The 24944-nt window shown below is 40.5% G+C and overlaps 2 protein-coding genes across 3 annotated transcripts; one reads left to right on the forward strand and one right to left on the reverse strand.

Annotated features, from left to right (window-relative positions):
- Nucleotides 1–1509: 1509 nt before the first annotated feature.
- On the reverse strand, nucleotides 1510–7428 carry C18H17orf67 (chromosome 18 C17orf67 homolog). Of its 2 annotated transcripts, none has more exons than XM_038157127.1 (4): nucleotides 7103–7428; nucleotides 6319–6419; nucleotides 2998–3143; nucleotides 1510–2006 (listed from the first exon to the last, which is right to left on the reverse strand). In XM_038157127.1, the coding sequence occupies exons 1-3, from the start codon at nucleotides 7155–7157 to the stop codon at nucleotides 3027–3029; spliced, it is 273 nt and encodes a 90-aa protein (XP_038013055.1). In that variant the 5' UTR covers nucleotides 7158–7428; the 3' UTR covers nucleotides 1510–2006; nucleotides 2998–3026. The 2 variants fall into 2 exon arrangements, with proteins under 2 accessions (XP_038013055.1, XP_038013054.1); XM_038157126.1 differs by having other exon boundaries at nucleotides 3004–3143; nucleotides 7103–7426.
- A 1846-nt stretch (nucleotides 7429–9274) lies between these two features.
- Nucleotides 9275–24294, forward strand: DGKE (diacylglycerol kinase epsilon). Its single transcript, XM_038156982.1, has 11 exons — nucleotides 9275–9720; nucleotides 11302–11461; nucleotides 11962–12081; nucleotides 13002–13145; nucleotides 14888–15045; nucleotides 15336–15387; nucleotides 15542–15655; nucleotides 16127–16198; nucleotides 16737–16864; nucleotides 17772–17883; nucleotides 18217–24294. Exons 1-11 carry the CDS (start codon nucleotides 9275–9277, stop codon nucleotides 18373–18375), a joined length of 1665 nt encoding a protein of 554 aa, XP_038012910.1. The 3' UTR covers nucleotides 18376–24294.
- The last annotated feature ends 650 nt before the right edge of the window (nucleotides 24295–24944 follow it).

The following is a 24944-nucleotide window of genomic DNA, read 5'->3' on the forward strand; positions in this document are numbered from 1 at the left end:
CATGATGACAGGATTCCTGAGGCATTCATAGGCTTTAGTCTAGGTTTCTTTTATAATTTTTAACTTCAACATTTTTAGTTCATTCTCCTTTCTTTCATACTTTTTTTTTTCTCCCTTTATTCCCTATGTTTCAAACTTTCCTATATGCTGTCTGTTGCTTTTCTAGCCTTGAGGGACCAGGAGGTTCTTCAGTGGTCAGTTCTAGCCCAGAACAGAGGTGTAGATATTTATAAGATGGGTTTGGTTTGAACGTGAGTGCAAATATGAGTTGGCTCCTTTGCCCATCAGTCTGACACCAATGTGGGCTAAAGGCTCTTAGCACTACACCATAATTCCTTCCCTTATGAAGTGGGAGAGAATGTGGATCAGTGATCAGGAAGTACTTCACTTTTCTATGTTTCTAGTTTTCTCCTTGTTAATTAGACTTAATAATACTTCACTTCTGGTTGGAAATACCTACATGAGATCCTTTGGCCCACATGTGGAAAAGCAAACTGCAAAGCAATGAACAATATTCCACATTTGCCTTAGGATTAGCTCAGTGTTACTGAGAAGAACTGAGCAGAACCTTCTGCTTAACCTTCCTAGTTGCCTTCAAAATGAATGAGTATAACTAGGTGGGAGTTCTTTCATTTCAAAGAAGTACTTGAAAAACGACTTTCACAGGATGACAGTTGACATAATTGTCATTAAATGAATTTTTCACTGTGCAAATAAAAACAGAGCCAGGATTTCACCTAGTGACTTTAACTCAAAGAGATATGCAGATTTAGATCTCTGTATTGAGAGAGTTATGAATGAAGCACACAATAGCAGCCTGATTATACTTTTTCACACTCCCAGATTTAATCTATCATTTATCTTGGCAGTAGGGGAAAGCAAGCCTTTGATGCTTTGAGATTTAAATTATTTCCTTGGAGTCATCTAGCAGAGATGTTTTACTGGAAGAAAAGTATACCAGAAAAACTGTTAATCTAGTCCAGCCTGTCAAGAGCTCTGTAGCATTGATTACCTTATAGATATTCATAAAATTGTGTTTTATTTTTCTTCCAATCCTCAGGCTTTAAGTGGGAGTGCAGTGAGGAACTCTGAAATTACTTTGCTCCATTCATAACTAATTCTGTTGCTGCTGCAGATCACAGCAGTCATTTAAGAGCCATCAAGCAATTTTTATGTTGTTTTGCAAGCATCATATGTTTTCCATCTGACTGTACAAGATATCATTTTCCAAGAAAAAATACTTGTATAAGTTATAAGTTATAAAGGCACACAGGCAGGAAAGGGCTGGCTGGATTCATTTGCTCCTCCTGGCAGAATTACAAGGGAAAGGGATAATTATGCAGAGAAACTACACAATTATTCATCTGCACCATAGGGCTTCCCAGCTGCTGGTCCTAGAAAGTCTTCTGATGTTGCCTTAGTACTTCACAAAACTGAGCCTCACTTCCAGTGAGTTTTGTCAGAATAGTATAGGAGACTAAGGGAACAAAATCATCTGCAAATGGAATTGAGTCAAGCATTTATTATGAAACAATACATGAAATACTCATCAGGCAGTAGGAAATAGTGTTACATAAATGTTGTATCTTAATGAAATATTGTTATTTAACCTAGAAAACTGTAATTAAGGATTCCTCCAAAGCCCACAAAGCCGGCCTTCTCTTCATGCTGGTGTTCTGCAATTTTCTATTGACCTTTCCCTCCAAGTTTCTTTTGCTTCAGACAGTCTAAACCTGTGCCCTTGAAAGGATACTCTAGGACTAATAAGTTGCCCATACCTCAGAAACTGTGGAAACTCTCAATTCAGTTATTCATGCATGCAATCATTGCTAGTAGAAAATACATGGTGGTCTAGAACTCATCAAGCCACTTAGAGCTGGAAGTTCTTTTGTATCGTGAGGAGTGCACTATACTGCAGAGAGGTTCTGCTCTACAGTGAGCACGTAGCCAATGCAGGAATAATCTTGTCCTCCTCAACACAATCATGTATAAATCCATGTGGAGATCTGCAGAAAAAAAAGAACACAATATCAAAATCCATGCTGACATTGGCCATACTAATGACATCTTAAGGGCTTCAAGTAATTTAAACTTTTCAAACATTAATTCCTCACAGTGGCCTGGGAGCGGCTGTTGGGAAGAATTCCTGTAGCTAAGTGAGCCAGCTTTCAACTGTGTCTCAGCTGGAAGATTTTTTTGAAAACTGCCAACTTACCTCCTAAGGCTGAAGTTTGGGAATGTTATGTTTTTGTTTTTAAATGAGTTTCAGACCTTTGTTTTACTGTGGATTAATAGAGCCCCACTGAAGTCTACCACAATGTCCCAATTTTTAAAGGTATTCAGAGATGTACAAATAGATAAAACAATGTTAAGCAGATGAAGTTTCTGTCTTTTGAAACAGATCAGCTCTGACAGATACCATCTCTGTATTATGCTGCTTAAAACTTTTGAAAATTTAAAGCTAAATCTCCAATTTTTATACTAAAAAGTTAAGTGAGAGCAATATAGCTTTACTTTTATGGTGATTATTCAAACTTATCTCAGTTGACAAATTTCATGTCTGTTTAAAAAACCTCCTTGCAGGTCAGACTGCATCCTGAATATCTCCAGGATAACAACTGAGTTTAATCCTGCCCCAGTTCCACTAAGTGAACAAGTACAAGACTTAAACACAACAGTTGGAAAAAGAACGCAAGCAGACAGGAGGGAAACAGGAGCAATCTGAAGCCACATTAATAAGAGTGTTCTGCAGTCACCAGCTTACACCCACATAGCAGAGAAATGCATAACCAGCATTTCATTAACGTGAACAGAACAGAGTGACGGAGTCGATGCCTGGGACACTTCTGTTCCCTGCCCCTGCTCAGCTGCCCAACACCTTTCAGCACAAGGTGCTTCCCCCAGCCTTTGGTTATTCCCTTCTCTCCCAGTGTGTGGCTCTGCCTTTCATTATGGAGAAAAAAAGATGTACTGTAGAAGAAATATGTATATATGTACATATACCAGTTGTAGGGCAAGCAAACCCATTAGATTGGATGCACCAGATCCCTGTTGCAGTGTGGGAGGCAGTGAGGATTCAGCCAGTGTTCAAGGAATTGCTCTTCTGATCTCTGCTCCAAGCGCTGGAGGTAAAGCATATACTCCTATTTAAAGAAAAGCAAAAGTCATTTAAGTGTGTAATCGCTCAATTTTAATGTCAGGCCAGGGACCCAGGATAATTTCACAGCTGATGGAAGAGCCAGTAATTTATCCCTTAAAATAATCAAATATAGTGAAATGGTGTTGCTGGTCAGCTTGCCCCAGCCTAGCAATATTTAATTAATGACATCATCTCCAGACCAGCAGAGGTGATGAGCAAGAATTATACAACAATATTCATAAATTAGGAATTCTGTATACACATTTCTTATTTGCATATCAACACAGAAACTTTTGTTAGGCCTAAGAGTACAAAGGATTCTCACAAATAGGTTTGTTATAGCCCCTTTTGAAAACTGGTTCCTGCTGCTTAAAGAACATTAACCCCTTGCAGGATCATGTGGCAGGACTGAAGGGTTCTAGTAGGTAGCACACACTAACTACACATTTCCCAAGACACAAGCTATTCTAGTGCTGCAGCCGGTTTATTTCCATTACTCTAAAAATTTATAAATCTAAAAATACTTGCAGCAATCAAATTTAAGCTCTTATCTATGCCAAATCTATATCTTATAAAATTACAACAGCTTTATCAAACCCCATTTGAAATTCCTTCAACAAAATCATTCTGGTTTTATTTTAAGCATAAGTTGTTCAAATTTTCAATACCTTTTGTGCTCATAATATCAAAATAAGTTAAAACATTTATATTTATTTTATTTATCACCAGTGCTGATTGGTGATAAATAAAATAATGTGAATTTCCTACACCAATTTATAGAGAGAGGCTTTGGTCTCAGCAACAAATTCATTGAAATAAAGCAGGCTGTGTACCAAAAACTTGACCTCCATGAGGAACAAATGTAACTTATAAAAAGTCCCAGTCCTAGTGGGCTCATAAGCTTTGTGAACACCAGATACATTTATTCAAAATAATCCCCCATTGCTTTGCAGAGGGGGCACTGCTGGAATGGAATCTGTAGCCTAAACCCTTTGCACTGGCCAAGTATTCCAGCATCAGGATCCTGCCTCTCACTGGGCTTCCTCTCCTTACAGCACCAGGAGACTTGGCTCAGATCTCTGGGGAGAGACTGCCTTAGGAACTGGCAGGGAACAGAACTATGGGACTGAGAAGATGCCATGTTATCAAAAGCAGAATCTCAGTCAAATTAAGTTTAAAACATGCTGATAACATAAATTACATTTTCTTTTAATAATCAAATAGGGCTGATCTTTCTGTCTTAACTGAAGAGGTTTCTGACTCAAGCAGCACTGTGGAAGTCAAAGAGTGTCACAAAGAATTGCAAATTACATTCCCCAGCTCAGCATGATCTGGTCCAATACAAACAGCTTTTGCTTAAAACAGATGAACAGAGGTGGGTTCATCCCAGCATTCATTTCATTCTGCTACAAAGCATCCATACAAAATCAGTTTTTCTCCTTGAGTCCATGTGCACAAGCTGTGCACAGGGAAGCAGCAGCCATGCACCTTCATTCACATGGAAAATCTCCATGTTCCACAGGGCAATGAGGTTTTTTTATCAGAAGATGTATCCTTTTCTACTGAAAACCTTGACATTTAGGGAGCAAAAACAAATACTCTTATGTTTGGATTTTCTTACAGAGGGTCAGCTTTGCTTTCTAGATAAAAAAAACAAAAGAAAATAAATAAAAGAAGGTTGGAATTTCTCAAAAAGTGTTTGCTCCTAATCGTGGTAGGACAGAAAATGTCGAGGACAGAGCAGCAGAGTCAGAAATCCAACATTTCTTTAGCCCTGAATCCCTCCTCTCCCCACACAGAGTCACAGAATTCATAAGGATCACCACGTCCAACTCCCTGCTCCTCACAGGACCAGCTAAAACTAAACCATAGATTAAATGTTGCACGCATGCATTTAGCTTCTTGCCATACAGGAATTACCTCAATCCAAGTGTTCTGCTGCTTCATTTATTTTGTATTCAATATTTGTTATATTTACTACATAACCTTAATTGTGGTTATACAGCAGATGGGAGCTATATTCCTGCTCATTTCCAAAAACTTACAAGGCTTGTTTAACAACTTAGAAACCAACCCAGTCCTGAGTGTTGTGGGTAGCAGTGCAGCCTTCTGGTTTTTGGCTGTGTTGTGCAATTTTCAGTGTACAAGGTTGTCAACAAGCACAGAGCAACATCTGTGACAGCTTTGGTTTGTCAAGGTGTCCCCTTTGACAGTGTGTTCACCCAGTGTTGGGCAGGTAGATACTTTTTGGCTGGTGTACATTACACATTGGAAAGGGAAAACCAGAAGCTGTTTCTACAATCCTGCAAGGCACGAAGTGCTCTTCATGTCCTCTGGAGTACAGAAGTGTTCAGCACCTTGCTAAACTGAGTCCCCTGTGCTCATCACGTGCACAATCCCTTGTGTGCCCCTGACTGCGGTGGCTTTGCCTCTTCAGAACCATGTAATTTTAGCTCAGATTACTTACTTTAGAAAGAAATAGGCAGTAGTTTTAAAATACCTTAAGTACCCTTGATGAGTGCAGGATTATGTGTTAGGTCTTGTCAAAGCAAGGAAAACAGAAGGCTCTTTAATTCTTTTTCTTTTGTTGTAATAGGGTTTAGAAAGAAATAAATTTAAATATTGCATGAAAATCTAAAACTGTTGCATTAAGCTGGCAACTAAAAACTCTTACAATATCATAAAAAACCATCCTATCTGTAGCATCCACAAAGTAATTTTTAAAGCTGGTTGAGAACTACCTCAGCCTCCACAGTGACCACTGACAACTCCATCTCCTCTCTGCCTGCAGTGCAGAATGTACTGTAAGCAGAAGACCTTTCCTGTTACTTAGTTTTTCAGCAACAAGCTGATGAAATCCACATCTCTATAAATTAAAAGCCACTTTCTTATCAATAATTTGATTGGTATTTTTGAACCATGATAAATAATCTCCTCATTCTGCAAGTGAACATTTCCTGAGCAATACTCAGCACTTACATAATGCTTTAACTGTAATTGAAAGAATTTAAAGGAGTTTTTTTAATATTTCATGGAACAACTCAGCTGCTTTAAAGGGTGATATTCATAACATATTGCCTGGAAGCAATAGAAATTTAATACTAAGCACAAAAATTTTGGGGGATTTGGTGTTGGGTTTTTTCAGTTAATGTAATTTAAGAGTAAATGTCATAAATCACCCTCATTGGTTCATCAGGGAAACCAGCTTTTCTTGGTCTGTCTTCACGACGAGTCCTCAGCATCTGTTTGGCATCTTTTTCAGACAAAATTGGTGACGTGTCTAAAGACAGAACAGCAGAAATTAATTCTGAAATTATCAAAAAGTTAGTATTTTATCTATCAGCTCTGAAATAAACATTCCCAAACCTGACTTTTTTTCTATAAACAGTGTTCTTTCATTACAGCCCCTTCCCAGGGATATTGCATTCCAAGAGATAGGAGTGGAATTTTAAACCATTTTTATATTTGTGTTTTCTCTTGTCCTACTAGTATGAAGCAAAGCCCACATATTCATGGTACTATAAAATGAGCAAATACAACCAAAAGCACCACCAAACCACTGGCATTAGTTGCTCTTCCAACTCTTTGCTCTTTTCTGTGTTGCTTTATAGGATTTTTTCAAAGTAATTAGTTAGATACATTGCAAAAAAAGCTTGCATTGAACATTCCACTTGCAGGACTTTGGTAAAATATTAAAATAGTAAGCAAGTAAAACTAAAATTTTGGGGTTTACAACAAATGACTACAGTGTGGTAATGCAGAAAGTTAAATATCAAATACAACATCGTGATTGTTAAAAATCAAATCATGGAAAGCCTGCAATATTAAAATATTTGAGTTTTAAAAATTAAATATATTAAAATATATGAAAAATTAATACTAAAATATAAGGCTGACAAACTAATACTACTTATATGCTCTGCATCTCTACACATATGCAGGTTTGTTGATATAAACTCTTACCTGTAACAGTGGTCAGCAGGACCAAAAAGGAGACAAACACAAGAAATTTCTTCATTTTGATTCTGCTTTCTCTCAGTCTGTTCCAAAATGAGCAACCCTGACTGAGGCATTTGCCTATTTGAAGGAGCTACGTCAGTCCCAAATGTTTGTTTATGCTTTAATTTGAGTGATAGTATGATTCTGAAGACATGTGGTCTGAAGCTTTGAATTAGTCTATTATCTGCTCACACATTCTCTGCATAACTCTGTTCCTGAGGGAAAGAAAATAGAAGGCCTTTTTTTCCACCTCAGGCTTCAGAGCTACACTGGGTATTTTAAACTTGTGAAAATAAAGCCTATCCCCTTATATTTAGCATGGCAAGCAAAGGTTTTTGGTGCCCAAGGTTAACTATTGTTTTTTAAAAGAAACAACTGCCCAGTACTGTTAATCTCAGAGGCAGCTGCAAAGGGGCCCCTTTTTCAAAGATTATCTCTAACTTTGCTCCAGCAGAAAAGTACTTACTAATAGGGTTTAACTCTAGCAAAGCCAAGTTATGACTGCTGAGAAACACAGCAGAGTTTTCTATTAAATTAATAGAACCATAAAAATGAAAACCCACATAGTTCTCCTCCTTTCAGGATAAGTTGGTAGAAAACAGGATTATAAAGCATATAAGCATAGTGTTAAGTATTGACAAATGTCACTGCAAAAAAGGTAGTTTTGGCTTTGAGAAATGTCTAGAGCTCTTCTGGGCAGTCCTATGCTGAACACATGGTACCAGCATCACCAATTCGTAGGGCATGAAATGCATCCCTTCAACTTTAAGATATAAAATAGGTAGTTGGAGTTCATCATTGGCTCTTACATGAGGAAAGTGAGGAATTTCCTTGGAAACCCAAGTGTTGCCCAACTGTACAGTATGTGCATTTTTCAGTGTTTTTTTTTAAAGATACCAAGACCCTAGAATCCAATCAATTTTGTATATGCTGTATGAATTTACATCATTGCTCACAATACTGTTTTGAAAGTGCAAAAACCTGTAGGTTCTAATGGCAGCCACTATTTTTAGAACTGCTCCAGGGCAACAATCGACCATGTAATGACAGGACGAAATTATGAGAGGAAGCTATTTATGGTTGGGCAATAAAGCACAACCATGGGGAGGACAAATACAGCACAAAGGCACAACTTTGGGGGACCTCACTGCTGAATCTGAAATGTAGTGAGGTGGGGATCGGGCTTTTCTGCTGGGCCTACAGAGGACCAGGGGAAATGGCCTCAAGCTGAGGCAGTGGAGATTCAGATTAAAGATTATCATCGTTTGGTGTGGTCAGGCTTTGGGAAGGGCTGCCCAGGGAGGTGGTGGAGTCCCCATCCCTGGAGATGCTCAAGAGGATCTGGACCTGGCATGGGTGCTGTGGTTTAGTGGTTACAGTGGCAGTGTCACTCGGACCGAGTGATCGTAAAGGCCTCTTCCAACTCTGATGACTCCATGATTCTAGGGCAGAACGAAATTATGGGGGAAAACATTTATGGTTGGGCAATAAAGGCACAAAAACGGCGGGCACTCAGCCCCAAGCCAGCGCGGCCTTCCCCTCGGGTCTGGGCCTGGCGGAGCTGGAGCTGGAGCCGGAGCGGAGCCGCTTCGCCAGGCACTGTCGCGGCCGCTGTGCGCCGCTGGCGACATCCCCGCTGTCGCGACAGACGGGGGCCGGGCGGCGCCCGTGTCCTGGCAACGGCCCCGGGCCGCTTCCGCTTCCGCCGCCCCGCGCATCCCGCGGCGCCGCTCCGAGCCCGCCGTGCGCCCCGGCCCCGGCTCCGCCGGCAGCTCCGGGGCGGGCCGAGGGCCGGAGCTCGCTGTCCGCTCCGCCCCGTGTGCCCCGCGGAGGGGTCCGGGGCAGCGGCGAGGGACAGCCGGGGCCGCGCGGCCGCGCCCTCCCGGCGCCGGGGACAGCGGCAGGAGGAGCCCGGGGACGCCCGGCGCTGCGCAAGGCCCGGGCGGGCGGCGGTGGAGCCCCGGCCGGAGCCCTGCCGTCGGCCCGATGTGGCGCAGGTCGGTGCCGGGCCCCGAGGAGGGATTCGAAGATGGTGCGTGAAGCTGCGCCTTGGCTCCCTGAGCGAAGGGGCCGTTCCGGGGCTCGCCCCGCCGCCTGCCCGAGATGTGCGAGGGGTTAGGCCGGGGAGGCGCAGGGATGGAGGGCTCGGGCGATGCCTCCCGCGCCGGGGCCGACTGGCGCCTGGCCGTGTGGACCCTGTGCTCCGTGCTGCTGCCCGTGCTCATCACGGCGTGGTGCAGCTTCCAGCGGTCGAGGCGGCAGCTGCTGATCCGGGACATCTTCCGCAAGAGCAAACACGACTGGCACTACACGGACCTCTTCGGGCCGCCCTCGTACTGCTGCGTGTGCGCCCAGCACATTCTCCGCGGCGCCTTCTGCAGCTGCTGCGGGCTGCGCGTCTGCGAGGCCTGCCTGAAGAAGGCGGACCAGCGCTTCCTCTGCAAGGAGATCATGATGAGGGGCACCGCGGGAGCCGCCAGCTCCATGCCACACCACTGGATCAGGGGCAATGTCCCTCTCTGCAGCTGCTGCATGGTCTGCAAACAACAGTGCGGCACGCAGCCCAAGCTCTGCGACTACAGGTACCGCGAGGCAGTCTGACTGTGCAGGAGCACTACAGTGCCATGTCGGTGTTCTGTTTTCCACAGGGTTGGCGGGAGACCACACCCCAAAAGAGATCCTGCAGTAGTCAGATAAGCTACTGTTAAAAAAAAAAACATCTTCAAAGAACCTAAAATTAAAATAGATGCTTGTGAGTCATAGATTAAGAGTGTGGCATTGCATCTCACGTCCACTCGTTCTCTTAATTGCATTACTCTAGCATGATGTGCAGGCTGCTGTATAATTACATACAAGAGACTCTCAGTGTCCAAAGGAGTTTGTATTTTAGGGGATGGTATTAGGAAGTTTCTAATAAATTTGCTGGTTGTACAGCGGATAGCCTGAGCAGTTTGACTGGCACAGCTCACAGTTCAGAGAACCAAAGTGTGCATCTCAAAATTGGCATCTGCTCAGTATAAATAAAGCAAACAATGTTTTGTAGAGGTTTCAGGTTCATTTCTAAGGATGTTCGAAAAAGCTAAAGAGAAGTATTGTAAGCTACTGCAATATATTGATACAGATTGTGGTAAGAGTCTATTAAAAATACGATGAACTGATAAATGGATTTGCACTGTCATTGGTAAGGTTGCTTGTAAAGTTGTCAGTGCCAAAATGCAATGACAGGTGCCCCGGTGTGTTACTTCAGCCTACTCAGAGGATCTTTTCAGTCTAGATTCTGCCAGCTTTTGCTTTGCTTCTATGTGATACTGTCAAACTGCTTGGTAAGTAAGCAGAATTACAACAAAAAAGAGCACATTATCAGAAACAAAACCTTGAGAGTGTGTGTAGGAGAGGGAAGGCCCGGAATTTGGAGGCAAGGGGGAAAGGAAGGAAGAAGAGTAAAAGAGAGTCAGAGTATAGGGCAAGTGGCATTGATACTCTAGTTGTGTGTTGGATTAGTCAGGAGGACTCCAAAAATAGCTTTCCCAGCTGCTTAAATCAAGGCTTTGGATGTAGTAAATGAGGATTAACATTCTGCAGAGGCTGAAAGTGGATATTGCAGTATTTCCTCTTGTTCTAGTCTTGTTTTCCAGGACAGCTTTTAGAATAGGTCATAAAGCAAAGCACTTTTGCATAACTAAACCTCATCAGCCTTGTACAGTTCTGAGTAACCTTTTAGGTTTCAGGCTTAAAGGGGTATTATCAATTTTAAGGAATGCATTCATTCATTACTTGTGTCACTGTATTGAATTGAGCTCCAGTATTTTATCTGTGCTCTCTAAGGATGGACAGGGGTTCAGGTTCTTTTACAGGCTTTCAGTGCAACTGTGAGTATTACAAACAGGAGCATATTTATAGCATCTGTTTTTGTCATTAAAAAGAACTGAATCAATTTAAAACTGTTGGATTTTTTTCCCAGCAGAATTCCAATGCTTTCCTACACCTGCAAGCACATGACCAGTTTATGTTATTTTCTATAGCGAATAGATAAGCTTCCAGGGAATGAAAATATTACTTATTGTGCATGTAAACATAAATATTTTGACAAAAGTCTAAAATAAATGAGCAAAATCAATGTGCCTGTTTGAAGATTGTTTTAATGTGTTTTGGTCTTTTTTCAGGTGTGTGTGGTGTCAATACACTGTGCATGATGAATGCATGGTGGATTGTTTGAGGACTGAGGATTGTACATTTGGAGAATTCAAAGACTTAATTATTCCACCCTACTACTTGTCTGCAATCAACCAGATGCGTAAAGAGAAAAGAACCACCTATGAAAAGGTAATGGCCTGCTGCTTCTTGGGTTTAGAATATACCAAAAAATAACCAAGTAAACCCACAGACAGACCTTGAAATTTGAACTCAATACATTGTGACAGTAGCAATTGTCAGGTAAATGTTTCAAGATCTATTAAGTACTTGCTGTGTTAATTCAGAGGTGTTTGTCATTTTACTAAAATGGTTGTTGAAATATAAGCAGATGTGGATTTTTTTATTACAAAATACTGAGATTTGTCTACCTTACTTCCTTGAGTTTTTTGTGAGTTTTTTACTGCTTTGTGAGTTTTTTACTGTTTGTTTATAGCATTGTAGTATTCATTGTCCTGAGCACTGCAGAATCTTCAGCCTTGATGTGTCAGAAGTACTTGTGTTTTGTCTACTTCAGACTAACTGGTAACCTTCTCATTTCAGCCCTTGCAGGGGATGGGGCTCGGAGCAAGGCTGTAAACATTTTCAAAGGTGCAGTATTTGTGTATCTGACTGGTTTTTACCTTTTGCAGGTGGTCCCTTACTGCAGGAAACACTGGATGCCAGTAATGGTGCTGGCAAATACTCGCAGTGGAAACAACATGGGTGAAATTTTACTAGGAGAATTTAAAATGCTGCTGAACCCCGTTCAGGTATTTACAGTGCAAAGCCACCATAATAAAACCAAGGTTTAGATCAGAATAGATATCATCTTGCTTACACAATGGCACTAGGGTCTTGTGGAAGATCAGTTAAGGAAACAAATTCATGCAGTTTGTTCTTTTAGCAAGGAACAGCTTCACAGAAAGCAACAAAATGTGCAGAGGCTTCTCCCAGCCCCAAGTTTGTTAGGATTCTAATACCAGTCAATTTTTTTTGCTTACAGTAATACATGCAGTTATTCTGTTAATGAGAAGTATCTGACTTCTGAAACAGTGTGCACCTTTTAGAAAATGAACCATTTAAATCGTCTTTATAGGAAACCTGTATTTGAATCCTTACCTTATTTGTGGAAATGTCAGCCTTGACAGTTTTGCTTTGTGTAGTTGCTTTCCCCTTAAAATCCACTGGGATGGCTCAGGATGTTGCGTAAGGCAGGCAGTTGTTCTTGGATTTCCTGGCTGCACCTTAATACTCTTCCTTTGAAGTTCAAAACCCAGCTGTAAAATACAGCCCAAGAGAAAACACTATGTTTTTGTTTCAAATGCATCCCAATAAGGCTTTAAAGAATATACCTCTTTGTGTGCTGAGTATTTTAAAATTACTTTTATCTGAAGTCTTTCATCTTTACAGAATTCATCATCATGCTTCTAGATACAGACTTTTCCAAGGGTTCTGTCAGCCCAGTTTATCAATGCTATTTAATCCTAGGGAGGCAGCTGGTGCTCTGTTGTGAATTTGGGAAACAAATCCTGCTCATGAAAGTCAAGACAACTCATTTGCTAATGTAATATTGCAAATGGAGAATCTTTGTTTTGCATTAGAGTTAACTTCTTTCAGTTGTTTATCTGTAAGGCAATCCTGAGACCTGTTCTGTGAACTTACAGAATTCCTTATTTTCCTTTTTTTCTAGGTATTTGATCTCAGCAAAATTGCACCTGCTAAAGCTCTCCAGCTCTGCACTTGGCTGCCTTGCAATGCTGTCAGGGTTCTGGTCTGTGGTGGGGATGGCACAGTGGGCTGGGTCCTGGATGCAATTGATGAAATGAAGATAAAGGTATTGTGTTTTAAATTAAAAGGTGAAATGAGTTTTGATGTTGCCAAAGTTTTGCCTCTCATCTCTTACCTGCATTTATTGCCTTCATCTTCCTGAATAGGCTTACAGAGGAATATTAGCATAATTGCTTATTCATATTGGGAAAGGGTGTGGGAAATGCATCTTATTAGTCCTCGTAGTTCAGGGAAAATATGAACACTTAAGATTTTAAATTATATTGATAGTAGTTATTTTCTGCAAAACAAGGAGAGAACAGGCTGCTGGATATTTTCTGCATTGTTATTTCCTCTTTGTCTGAACAGATTTATATTGTCATAAATGGTATTGCTGATATTGGCTAGTGTGCTCTGACTGCTCCCTTCTCCCAGCACACTCAATCTTTTATAATAACCTCATAATTTTGCCAGCTATTCTGGTTATGTTGCCAGTGCATGTGTGAGTGCAGTCATTTGCTTCTGCTCCTTGTTATATGTTCTGAAGAGTCTGTCTGTCTGCAGCCTTGCCTATTAGCTGCAAGTAGAGGAGAAAAAAACAAACTCTGTTTGCTGTGGACTTGAAATGGGAGATATTCTCATTTATGGGATGCTCCTAAGAACTCCTGAGAAAATTAAGAATGGAAAATAATTTTAATAAGCTTTAGTGCTTTACCTAATAAACTTTTTCTCTAGTGCTGAAATAAAGTTTTTATATCAAAGTTTTTTACTGCAGCTTTCTTGTTAGTACATAAAATGTTGTAGCTGAAGGCCATTATTACAACTTCATGCATAGTCCAACAGCCTCTTTGAGAATTATTGTGTGCTGATAAAATAGAAATAAAGTAACTATTAAGGTTAATGAATATGAGTATATGGTTGCGTGGTCCTGGGCACTTGATGTATTGTCCCTTAGTGCTGATATAGTTGATGAAATCTGGGTTTTTCTTTGTTTTGTTCAAATTGAGTCATTGGTATTAGGTAAACTGTAGAGATTTATCAGCAAAACCTTTTTCTTCTCAGCAGTAGGTTATTTGCTCCCTTCATTTATCATGACTCTCAAATACAGGTTGATACCTGGCCAATAACCTTTCTGGTTAAAACACTAACCAAAGTGTCAATTTACTACAAGTGCTTTTCACAGCTGAATTGCAAAGGCCATAGTACAGCTGAAATAATTGTTCACCCTTCTGTGGTCAGAGGAAAGCCAAGCCCTTTGCTAAGGTGGCTCTTCTGAGCAGCTCCTGTCACTGTGCTCTGCAGAGCTGATCATCACCTGCTCCATCTCTGGGGGACAGTCTGAAACTGAGACACTGACTTTGCTCCTTTGAGTATCTGTGTTTCTGTATGTGGTTGAACACTGGTACTCTGTGCATCTGTTGTTTAGACCTAACCTCACTCAGCCTTGTAGGAGCATTTTGGTGTCTTGTTGCAGTTCACAACCATGTGTGTTACATCTCTCAGTGTTCATGTCACTTCCCAGATCCAAAGCATCATTCCTGGGAAGGAATTCTCTGCTCAGTATTCATAATGTGTTGTTCCCATACTGTGTTTGTATTCTCTTTCCTTCTCACGATGGTTTAACATTTCCTTCCTTTACCTTATGTCTGAGTAAGTAGCTCAGTGTGCCACCTGTTCTGCCAGCCCCAGAGCTCTGCTCTGTGTAACAGGCTGCTGGGAAGGTGAATTGATCTAATCTGAGCATTGGGGATGGAAGGGAGACAATGAGTGCTGAAGCAGGAGCTAATATGCAGTGGTTTTGTATCCTAGGGGCAAGAACGATATATTCCACAAGTTGCAGTTTTACCTCTGGGAACAGGGAATGACCTGTCTAATACACTGGGCTGGGGTGCAGGTTATGCTGGAGAAGTCCCTGTAGAGCAAATCTTACGAAATGTCATGGAGGCAGATGGAATCAAACTAGACAGGTAAGGAACAGTGAAAAGATAAAATGTATAGAACCAAACACTGCTGTAGCTCTACTGGCAGTCCATTGCAGCTGTTTCTTTACATAAACACAAGTATTGCCAGAAGGAGCTACAACCTAACTGAGGTCTGAATTTAGTCTTTTAGTTGTCCTGCAGGGCTTAACTCTTTCATAATTTAACTAAATTTGAGTATTTTGCCTTAATCCCAATATAGATAAGAGATTCCTAACTACAATTTTGATATTGAGGACTGTCTCTCTCAAGTCTGTGTACCAACTGTTGTTTTTCAGATGGAAGGTTCAAGTAACAAACAAAGGATACTACAACTTAAGGAAACCAAAGGTATGATTTGCAAGTATAAATATGAATTCTATGGAATACCTGTATGTTTGTAATTTTGTTGTTGTTGTTGTTATCAGCTTCCCATTAAACACTCTGAATTTTAAACTTTAATAATGATTTTTAATAAGGCATAATTGGAAGTTCTGTCTTACAGGTATTCACAATGAACAACTACTTCTCTGTAGGACCTGATGCTCTTATGGCTTTGAATTTCCATGCCCATCGTGAGAAAACTCCCTCTCTGTTTTCCAGCAGAATCATCAATAAGGTGTGTTTGCTAAAGGGATATTTCCTCCTTGGAGTTGATTTGACTTCAGGCTATTTTTAGGTTCACGTTCCTTTACCTTCCTTCTTGCCATTTTAAGAGTTTGTGTTAACTTTTCTTAGGGAAGGGGATTCCATGGGTAAAACATGTTGGCAAGCCCACTCATGAGTGTTCTGCCTTGCCTCTCCTTGCTTACAAAATTTGCTGTTTGCTCAGAATTTCTCATTTGCCTTGAAACTTCATGAGTTAAGTGCTTATTTCCTTTTCAAGTGGAAATCTAGTTTCTTATGCAAGTTGTAGCTCATCTCATGAGGAAGGTTTAGTTCAAGGATGTGCAAATATATTATGTGTATGTTTTAGATAAGGTTTACACAGCCATAACTATACATAAATATTTCAAATAGTCTTCGTTTCTATTATCTTTTTCTAACAATATTTTCTTTTCTCCCTATTTTGTTTGGGGTTTTTTTGTAGGCTGTTTATTTTTTTTATGGAACCAAAGACTGCTTAGTACAAGAATGTAAAGATCTTAACAAAAAGGTTGAGGTAAGTTTTTTAACTTGCTTATTCTCTGGACAGTCAGTGAAGTGTAAAAACATATCTTGTGAAAAAAAAGGGAGAGAAGCTTTGCTCTTTACAATATTTGCACTTAATGATATTTGTGTGAGGGTGGCTATGGCCTTGGAGTATTTTTGTGTTTCTTTTGCTGTCTGCAGCTTACTTCATGGAATTCATGTCTTTGGGCTTACTGCAAATTCCTGGGTTTTTTTTCTGGCCTTGACTCAGTTCTGTGAGTGCAAGCACTGATACTCAGCTATAATTTGCCATACCACTAGAGGCTTACATAAGTGAGAGTTCCTTTTTTTTTTTCTCTACTAATAGAAATTTACTATCTAATTTCCTGTGAAATCAGAAGGATTTTTTTTAAATATGGAAAGAAAACACATTTTCTTGGTGCGGGACCAATTTTTCTTTAAGTGGAAGCCAATTTTTCTGTAAGTGGAATTAAATGCATTAAGTGAGTAAGTTCTATTGAAGTACTGAATTTGATCCACAGTAATTAACTTCTTCTTGTCTTTTAAAGCTAGAGTTGGATGGTGAGAGGATTGAATTGCCCAATTTGGAAGGCATCATTGTGCTGAATATTGGATACTGGGGAGGTGGCTGCAGGCTCTGGGAAGGAATGGGGGATGAACCTTATCCTTTGGCAAGGTACAGAGGGCATTTTCTGCTTTGTTTTTTCCTTTAACAGTTCTTTCAGTGTAAGGAATTCCATCAGCAGACTGTTCTTATGTAGCCAGGCTTGTCTGCAGGCTGGAAGGGTTTCTTGGGACAGGCTATCTCACATTTGCTTATTTTCCATGAATTGAAGACTTGCAGTAAAGGCATCCTACACATCAAGGGGGTTTTAAGACTTTCTCAAAATGTCTGGCATGACAGACACCGGAAGCATTGGAGACGCTATTAAAAATAAAGTGAGCTTTCAAAAAGTAGAAGATTGATCCATTTCAGAATCTAAAATACTACATCTCATTAGGGTTAAAATAGAAAGTAAAAACAAAACATGTTCAAAATTTTGACTCTCATGTTGGGAGCAATACCAAAGAGAAAAATAATTTCAAACATTAATTATTCCCTGTTGTGACTTCCTTCTTCAGAAGGCATCTCAATAAATATACCCATAGTTTTGTTACAAGGCTTATGATCCTGAATTTCTAAAACATACTTGGGCAAGGTCCTTTACCCAGATCTAAAAAAATAAGCCATTAAAAGATTTTCCTTTTGATGAATATCTGAGTAAAAAGACAGAAAATTGTATAAGTTTATGGAAGAGAATTCCACTGTGAGCCTTAAGTGTGCACAGTGAGCCCTGGAAAGTCATACATCCATGATTTCCAGAGGCCAGCTCGGATGTGCTGACTGGTGAATTGCTCCATAGCTGTTTGATGGCTTTCTTTGCTGCTCCGTGAGATTTGTTCTCCAGCACAAATACATAAATGTATTTGAAGCACAACATATGTCTTCTCTCTGGGAATAGCATTAAGAGGACATAATATTTGGGCATATGTGCTGGAGCTCATCAGCTCACTGAAAGAAGTTTAATTTTTTTATTTCATAGACATGATGATGGACTTCTGGAAGTTGTTGGTGTTCATGGTTCTTTCCACTGTGCCCAGATCCAGGTGAAGCTGGCAAATCCTGTTCGCCTAGGGCAGGCTCACACAGTGAGGGTAAGTACTGCTTAGGCACCTGTTCTCCTAAATTTTTTTTAATACACAATACAGAATCTCAAGCACTCAACTGCTTGAATCAGATCTGAAGTTGCAGTTGAGATGGATATTTCTCTTGCTTAGCAAAAATTTATTATTACATAATACACAGACCTCTGTTGCTGTGGTTGGTGGCCTGTGAGTGCCGCTCACAGTTTCTTCCTGGCCAGGCTGTGAATATGTATTGCAGTTGTAAAAGGTGATTTCCGAGCCCCTTTGAACTGCTGTGATTGTGTTGCTGTGTTTGGTAGCAGCTGTTTTGATTGCTGTGGTTGTGTTGTTGTTTGGTACCAGCTGATCCTGAAGAGCTCCAAGATGCCGATGCAGGTGGATGGGGAGCCCTGGGCACAGGGGCCCTGCACTGTCACCATCACTCACAAGACCCACGCTCTGATGTTGTACCACTCTGGGGAGCAGACAGATGATGATGATGCCTCCAGCCTGTCAGAGTAACACCAGGGCAGGGAGCAGCTGGATCAAGACCTGGAGATTTTGTGGAATTGGAATTTCATGTGCAGCAGCGAGGAACTTCAGCTCATTAAAACACCAGTGTCTGATCTGGACTGAGGTTTATGAACCACGGTTCATACTTGTGAATGAACTAGAGCTGAGGAAAAAGCCATGCTTCTGCACTCATGGAAACTTTCACAGCTGAATTACCACAACTGGTTTGCTTTTAGGTTGGTGAGGATGCTCTCCAGCCTTTCCAGCTGGAGTGTGTTCCTCTAACAGCTGGAAAGGGACAGATGCTGCAACCCTTCCTTGCTGTGCAATCAGGTCTTCTGCACATACACAGCACAGTGTTTCAGAAACATGTTTCATACGCTTGGAAAGGGGGGTTTGACCTGCTTCCACCTGCCCCAGAGCGTTTCCAGAGCAGAAAACCAGACCAAGCAGAATATAGTGTTCAGCCTGCTCCTGGCTGTCATCTCTGCTTGGGAGCAAGAGCAGTAACTCTGTGCGCCTGCTCGTGCAGTCCATTTCTAGTAAGCTTCACTGGGAGAGTAGAGGATCTGGGAGCTCTGAGGAAGGTACTCAGCAAGAAAATTGCTTTTGGACCAAACGTTTCTGGAAATGTGATTTAGGAAATGACCTTTTTCAGTGGCTATGTAAGCCAAAGAGTACCCCGAGGTCTTGAGTCCCCAACATACAATTCAAAATAATTGTACCATGACTTGCACTGAATGATCCTGTGACTTGACTTTGCTTCAGTTCAGTAAGAGACTAATTCTAGTTTTTGTAAATAGCAACATCATAGTTTTTGGGCAGGCTTTTTGGAGGAAAACTTGGACACAGGAGCATCTTTTTTAGCTGTTTAGAGAGAAGGGTTTTAGAGAAATAATAATAATTGTCAAATGTGGGGTATTTTTAAAAAATTTGTTGAAGAACGTGCTCGTAATTACCTGAGAATAATCAATAGTAAGTCAGTCTGTTAACTTCTGTTTGTAGATGTGGAGGTTGAGAGCTAAGTTAGCAGAGGTGGCATTCATATGTATGATTTGATTGTGAAAAAAAGCATGGAAGCATTTGTTTTCTGACTGGCTCTTAGGTAGTAAGAGATACGTCGTTGGTTACCCTCATTTCCCTTATGGATATAAAGGGGGGAAAAAGATGAGTGGTTGATCCTGGTAGTGGAGGTTCAGAACCTACAGCAGTACACAGACTGTCAGCTTGGCATGTCTGAAGCTTCTCAGGTTAAAAGCTTCTCAGGTGAAAACATCTTCATGGTTAACAAAAGTAGAAGATCATATTCTTGTTCTTTTTGTTGTAAGAATTTTAAGCCTGCAGCAGATGAGAGCTGAGTTGAGGTTTAAAATATCTCACTGAGTAAATTCAGTTTAGTTCCTGAAGATGCTCTTCCAAGTAGGAAGAGAATTTATCCTGTGTAAGCCAAGATTATAAGGTGAGAGCTTTGGTCTGAACTTTGAATGTTGCTGCTTTTGTCATGATCCCCCAGTTTTAAATTTTTTTTTCTTTATGCTGATTGAAAATTAGACCACTGGGTAAAGTAGGCTGTGTTTCTAGGTTTTTTAAAATGAAAGCATTTTTCAAAAACCTGTACAATGATGTTTGCATTAACAGTGAACAATCTATTTATATTTTAAAATAATTTATTGAAACTTGGCAAAGTCAGTATTTTTAAAACCTTCAACTGTAATCCACTTTGAAAAGCATTTTTAACTTGATGGTATTCCTTGTAGAAAGTGTATGTACTAGAACTTCCATACTACTGATTCTCAGTGAATTTATAGCAGTCTGCAAATGTGATTAGAGTGTAATGAACTGTAAAGCAGAAGCCATTTGTAAATTCCATATTCAGTAGCCTTATATGCATACCTTTAATTATTTTATTGTATGTAAATATAGATGAAAAATAATAGTAAAATATATGTAAAAAGTGTTTAAAATATCCTAAGTATGCTATGATAGATGAATCCATGACTTTTTTTTTTAGATATGAGCTTCAATTTGTATTAGCTTGAAAAATCTTACCAGTTAACTTATTATTTTTTAGTAACTTGTAACCATCAGCACCCTAAAAGTATTTAAGTTCTATGCTGTAGTTCTTATGTATAACTGTTGTTTACAAACAAATGAGGAATCTCTGGAAAAGCAGGGTATGTGCTCTGAAAAGCAGTATTTGAAATGACACCACTGGCTATTTTAAATTATTCATAGTGCAGTTTAGACTTCCCTGAAGTTGATCAGATGATTATTCAAATTGATTTACAGCCCAAGAACCTTTAACTGTTAAAAAACTTCACTCTTTTGACTCCTGACATCTAGGAAATAAATAATTGATGCTAAGATTTGAAGTCTCCCTGTGTTCCCACAGGTGAGGGGTGAATGGGCTTCTCCACTTGTGCCCCAGTGGGGGCTGTTTGTGCTCCCTCCCACTGCAGCTTGCCATGAGTCCAGTCCAACATGTGTGACATCCTCTGGGAGAGGTAAATCCATCATTCCTGCTGGAGAAACAAAGTGAAAGTAGCATATAACTGGGTGCTTTTTTGGGAAAACCCCTGCTAAATGGTCTTGATTTTGAATATGAAGAAGTTTGTGTCTCACCAATGGACTGTAAGTAAGTGATGGCAGCAAATGTGGCCCTGGTGACTGTGGGGAAGCCCCTTGTGAAATTGTACTTACGGTTTAGAGAACATTCTGTAAGGCTGAAGTGTCCATTATGACTCTGTAGCTGTCATTTGTGTGGCAAAAAAGGTCTTGTAAAACACAGTTAGCCCTGGAGTTTGTGGGAAGCCTTGCTGTTTCCAGCTGTTCTTTGGTTTCAATGTTTTCTCCTTTCTGGTGTGTTGCAAATTGGGTTAAAGCCTGTTTGGAATGACTTTGATGGAGCTGTTTCCAGTTTTAGCCCCAGTTTGGCCTCAGTAGTGGGCCTCCACATTGTCTGGCAGCAGAAATGGACTTGGGTGATTTGTACCAGAGCTGTGGTGTGCATTGTGAATGTAAACTGCTCCATGCTTTTTAATTGTTGTAGGTGCATAGAGCACCATTTCAAACAGCTCCTCCATCCAAGGAGTTACTCCTTGTGGGTTGGAACCCTGGAAATCCCCACAGTATATTCCCTGTCTGGTCGAGGGGGCTCTGCAGCTTGGGCTCTGTCCTGTTCTTAAGAGTTTTCCCTTATCCTGTTAATCATAAACATTGGAAAATCGAGAATACAGTATTTCAAAAAGCCAAATAACATACTGTTTCTTCTGCCAGTCTATATATTATAGCTTTGTGTAAAATGTACAGGGTAAACAGTAACACTGATTGTCAAGCACTTCAAAGTGACTTCATGAAGTTTATTTTTAAGTTGTATTGCTGCATCCAGTAGCAAGTTTGGTCAGTTTCTGATAATTTTCTTTAATGTAAGTTCTCAGTCCTGTGACAGGCAATAGAAAAAGCATAAATCTGCATGGAGAGCCTTTCTGTGGGTGAGCTCCTTGCCTGGCTCACATTGTACTTGTTCACTCATGTTGAGAGGATGTGCTGGGTATTTTATGTGCACAGAACCTCCTGTCAAAAGCTCTGTCAAACAAGAAAATTGAAATGGCTTCACACAGCTGTTCTTGGCCCAGTGACCCACCTGGTTGGCTTTTGAAGTCACCGTCACCACCAGGACTCCAAAGGCTCCCCAATACCCCTGGGCTGTATTGAAAGTAAAATCTTTGTTATCATTGCTGCTGGGGAGGAACGCCCCTTTTCTCCACAGGTTCTGAGATCTGATCCTTGAAGGGTTTGGTTTCAGTCTGGCAAATTCCTCTTGGTTCTGTGCTACATTGCACTGAAGCTTTTACAGTGTGTGCTACTGTATCTCACTGGTTAAACAAAAAGCTCTGCACCTTCAGCTGTGATCAGCACAATGGCATCAGTGTTAGAATAGTTACTGGTTTTTACTTGGCAACAAATGCTTTTGGTAGAGCAGCACTGTAACCCAGTTAGTCTCTGGGGAAGAGCAGGACACTTAAAAATCTGCATGTGTTTTAACTGTACTGACTACTAGCAGTTTTCTTCCTTTTGGAAAATTAAAAAATTAAGTCTTCAGTTGGAATTAAATTAGACTGTCTTCAAAAATACCAAGATGTAACTGATTCTTTTGAATGTCAGCCACTTAATTAAAAATGCTGGTTTCTTCTGAGAAATGAGAGGTGCTTCTTGAACACAGGGTGAGGCAGCAGAGAACACTTCTTCCTGTGGTAATTAAGGAAATTGAGAGAATTTACACATTCTTTATTTCAGCAATGTTGAGGCTACAGTACTAAAGCACAACATGACCACGATTTTATCATCTAAGAGTGCTGAATACCAGTTGAGGCTTTGGGCATCTCAGGGAGATACTTCAAGCTGGAATAAAGCCACATGCCTTGACTAAACCTAGTTGTGTTGTGCAGACTGACCTTGGCTGGGGATCTGGCCCTTAACTGTTCAAAAGTATGAATGTGCTCAAAATTGTACTTTTTAATACTGCCCTGTGTCCTGTGCTGTGTCCCCCTGCAACTGTATGTAATTAATTCTTTGCATTGTTTAATTTGCAACTTGTTTGTAGATTTCAGCATAAAAATAGTTTTCTTTTTAAAATTATGTAAGAACTTATATTGTATGTGAGTTTATTGCATTCTGTACCTTCAAGGTTTACATCCCTCAAAAGCCATTTTGTCTGCTACAAACTGCTGTAATCCTTTGAGACCTCCAGCCATCTTCTCTTTCTAGGATTTTTGTAGTTAAACAGAATGGATTTTTATTTTTGTAGCTTGTAACTTCAGTATGTATAGTAGTTGTTTAGTAAGTAGTGATCAGAATACTGTAAAATGTTGCTTGTAAGAGCTCTAACTTTTAATTAGTAATTACTACTTACAAGAAAATGTCAGCATGTTAACAGTTTAAAAGAAAAATATTATTTAGCTACACATGCTGTTATGCTGCCACATGGGATTTATATTGAATGTTTGTCTATATGTTCTAAAGTGGCACTAAACAAAGAAAATAGGAGCCTCAAGTGCAAAAAATAGCTCAAAAAATAGAATTCATAACATTTTAGGCAGTTTTCAATTCAGAAAGGTGATGTCTGGGATTCACTATTTTTATATTTCCCACTGAGCAGTAATCAGTGGACTCTTGGCAGATCACCTTTTTCCTTATGGTGTAGTTTGAGATCTGTATTTAGTGGCCAAACATGAGCAGACACTGTCTGCACCATTCCTGCCCCTCAGAGGGGGGAATAATAATAACCCCACACCACCCCCACAGCTCACAGCTGTACAGTATGTTAGGTCTTACTTGCCATGAAAAAAACAGTTAGCACCAATAAATGTTTAAATCAAAATTGGTAATTTTTTCCTTGGCATCAAGCCATGTTTTCAAACCTCAAACGGGTTGTCCTTTGGTTTTGAAGAGAGGGCAGGCTGAAATGGAAGGGTAAGGAGGTAATTCTGTAAAAGTCGTCATTATAAAAGCAATGACGTCTGGTTTTATTTGCTGCAGAGGCAGTGAGCGTGCTTTTGTCTCATACAAATTTGTGATGGTTGGTGCAGTGGTTACATGGACACAGTGTGTGATTTGGGCCAGGTTCTGCCTGAGAAGCTGCAGCTTCAGTGGAGCCACAGAACTGCCCCGTTCTGTGGTTACTGCACAATTAACACGGGGAAACTGAAAACTTCAGTTGGTTGTACCATGGCCTCTCTCTGTAACTTGCACTCCCTAAAATTCTCTATGGAGAAACATCTGCTCCATATTCTTCATAAAAATTTGTAAATACAGATTTTTCACAGCACTGGCTCTGTTACTGAATTTCCTAATGCATCTGTTTGTCTTGTTATTTGTACTGTATTTCTCTGTAGACTTAAGGGCGTGGATTAAAGTATTTAAACTCAACTTTTCCTTTCCCTTGCTATGCATAAAACAAATGTGAGTCTTCAACTCTGCAACAGCCCCAGGATGAGGATGACTGCCTGGCTCTAGGAGGGCTGCTGGATGAGCTTAGGCATTTTGAGAACAAAGTTGTGTTTTGTTGAACTTTGTGGCCGTGCTACTGCCCGAAATTCCTGCTGCAAAATTTGAGCATCTCAAACCTCAACACATGGGAAAAATTCTAGACAGCATAGTAATGTCATCTGGAGGTAAAACTAACACTGGTAACCTGCAAAGATCTCTCAGCAGCTGTTTGCCTGCTCCTGGTTCCTTCCTCTCCACCCCGGCGAGGAGCTGAGGTTGTGTGGCTTTTCAGTAGGTGTGGTTAAAATGGTTTGAATTCCCAGGCTTCAACAGTAATGTGAAATGTCCATATTCTTCCTTCTCACCTCTGTTGCTACTGATTTGGGGATTTACTGATTTTACTGATTTAAAACAGCTTCTGATGCTGCTCATTATTTACTCGAAGAGGGGAGGAGCCCTGCAAAAGCCTTACCTGTGATGAGCAGTTTCAAATAAGAGGTTTAACGAGATGTTTTGGTGTCAGTAGAAACTGGAGATGAGGCAGGAGGTGCTGCTGAGAGCAAGTAAAACTCCCACGGGGCTTTCCCCAG

This window comes from Motacilla alba, chromosome 18 (assembly GCF_015832195.1).
Source record: "Motacilla alba alba isolate MOTALB_02 chromosome 18, Motacilla_alba_V1.0_pri, whole genome shotgun sequence".
NCBI classification, from domain to species: Eukaryota; Metazoa; Chordata; class Aves; order Passeriformes; family Motacillidae; genus Motacilla; species Motacilla alba.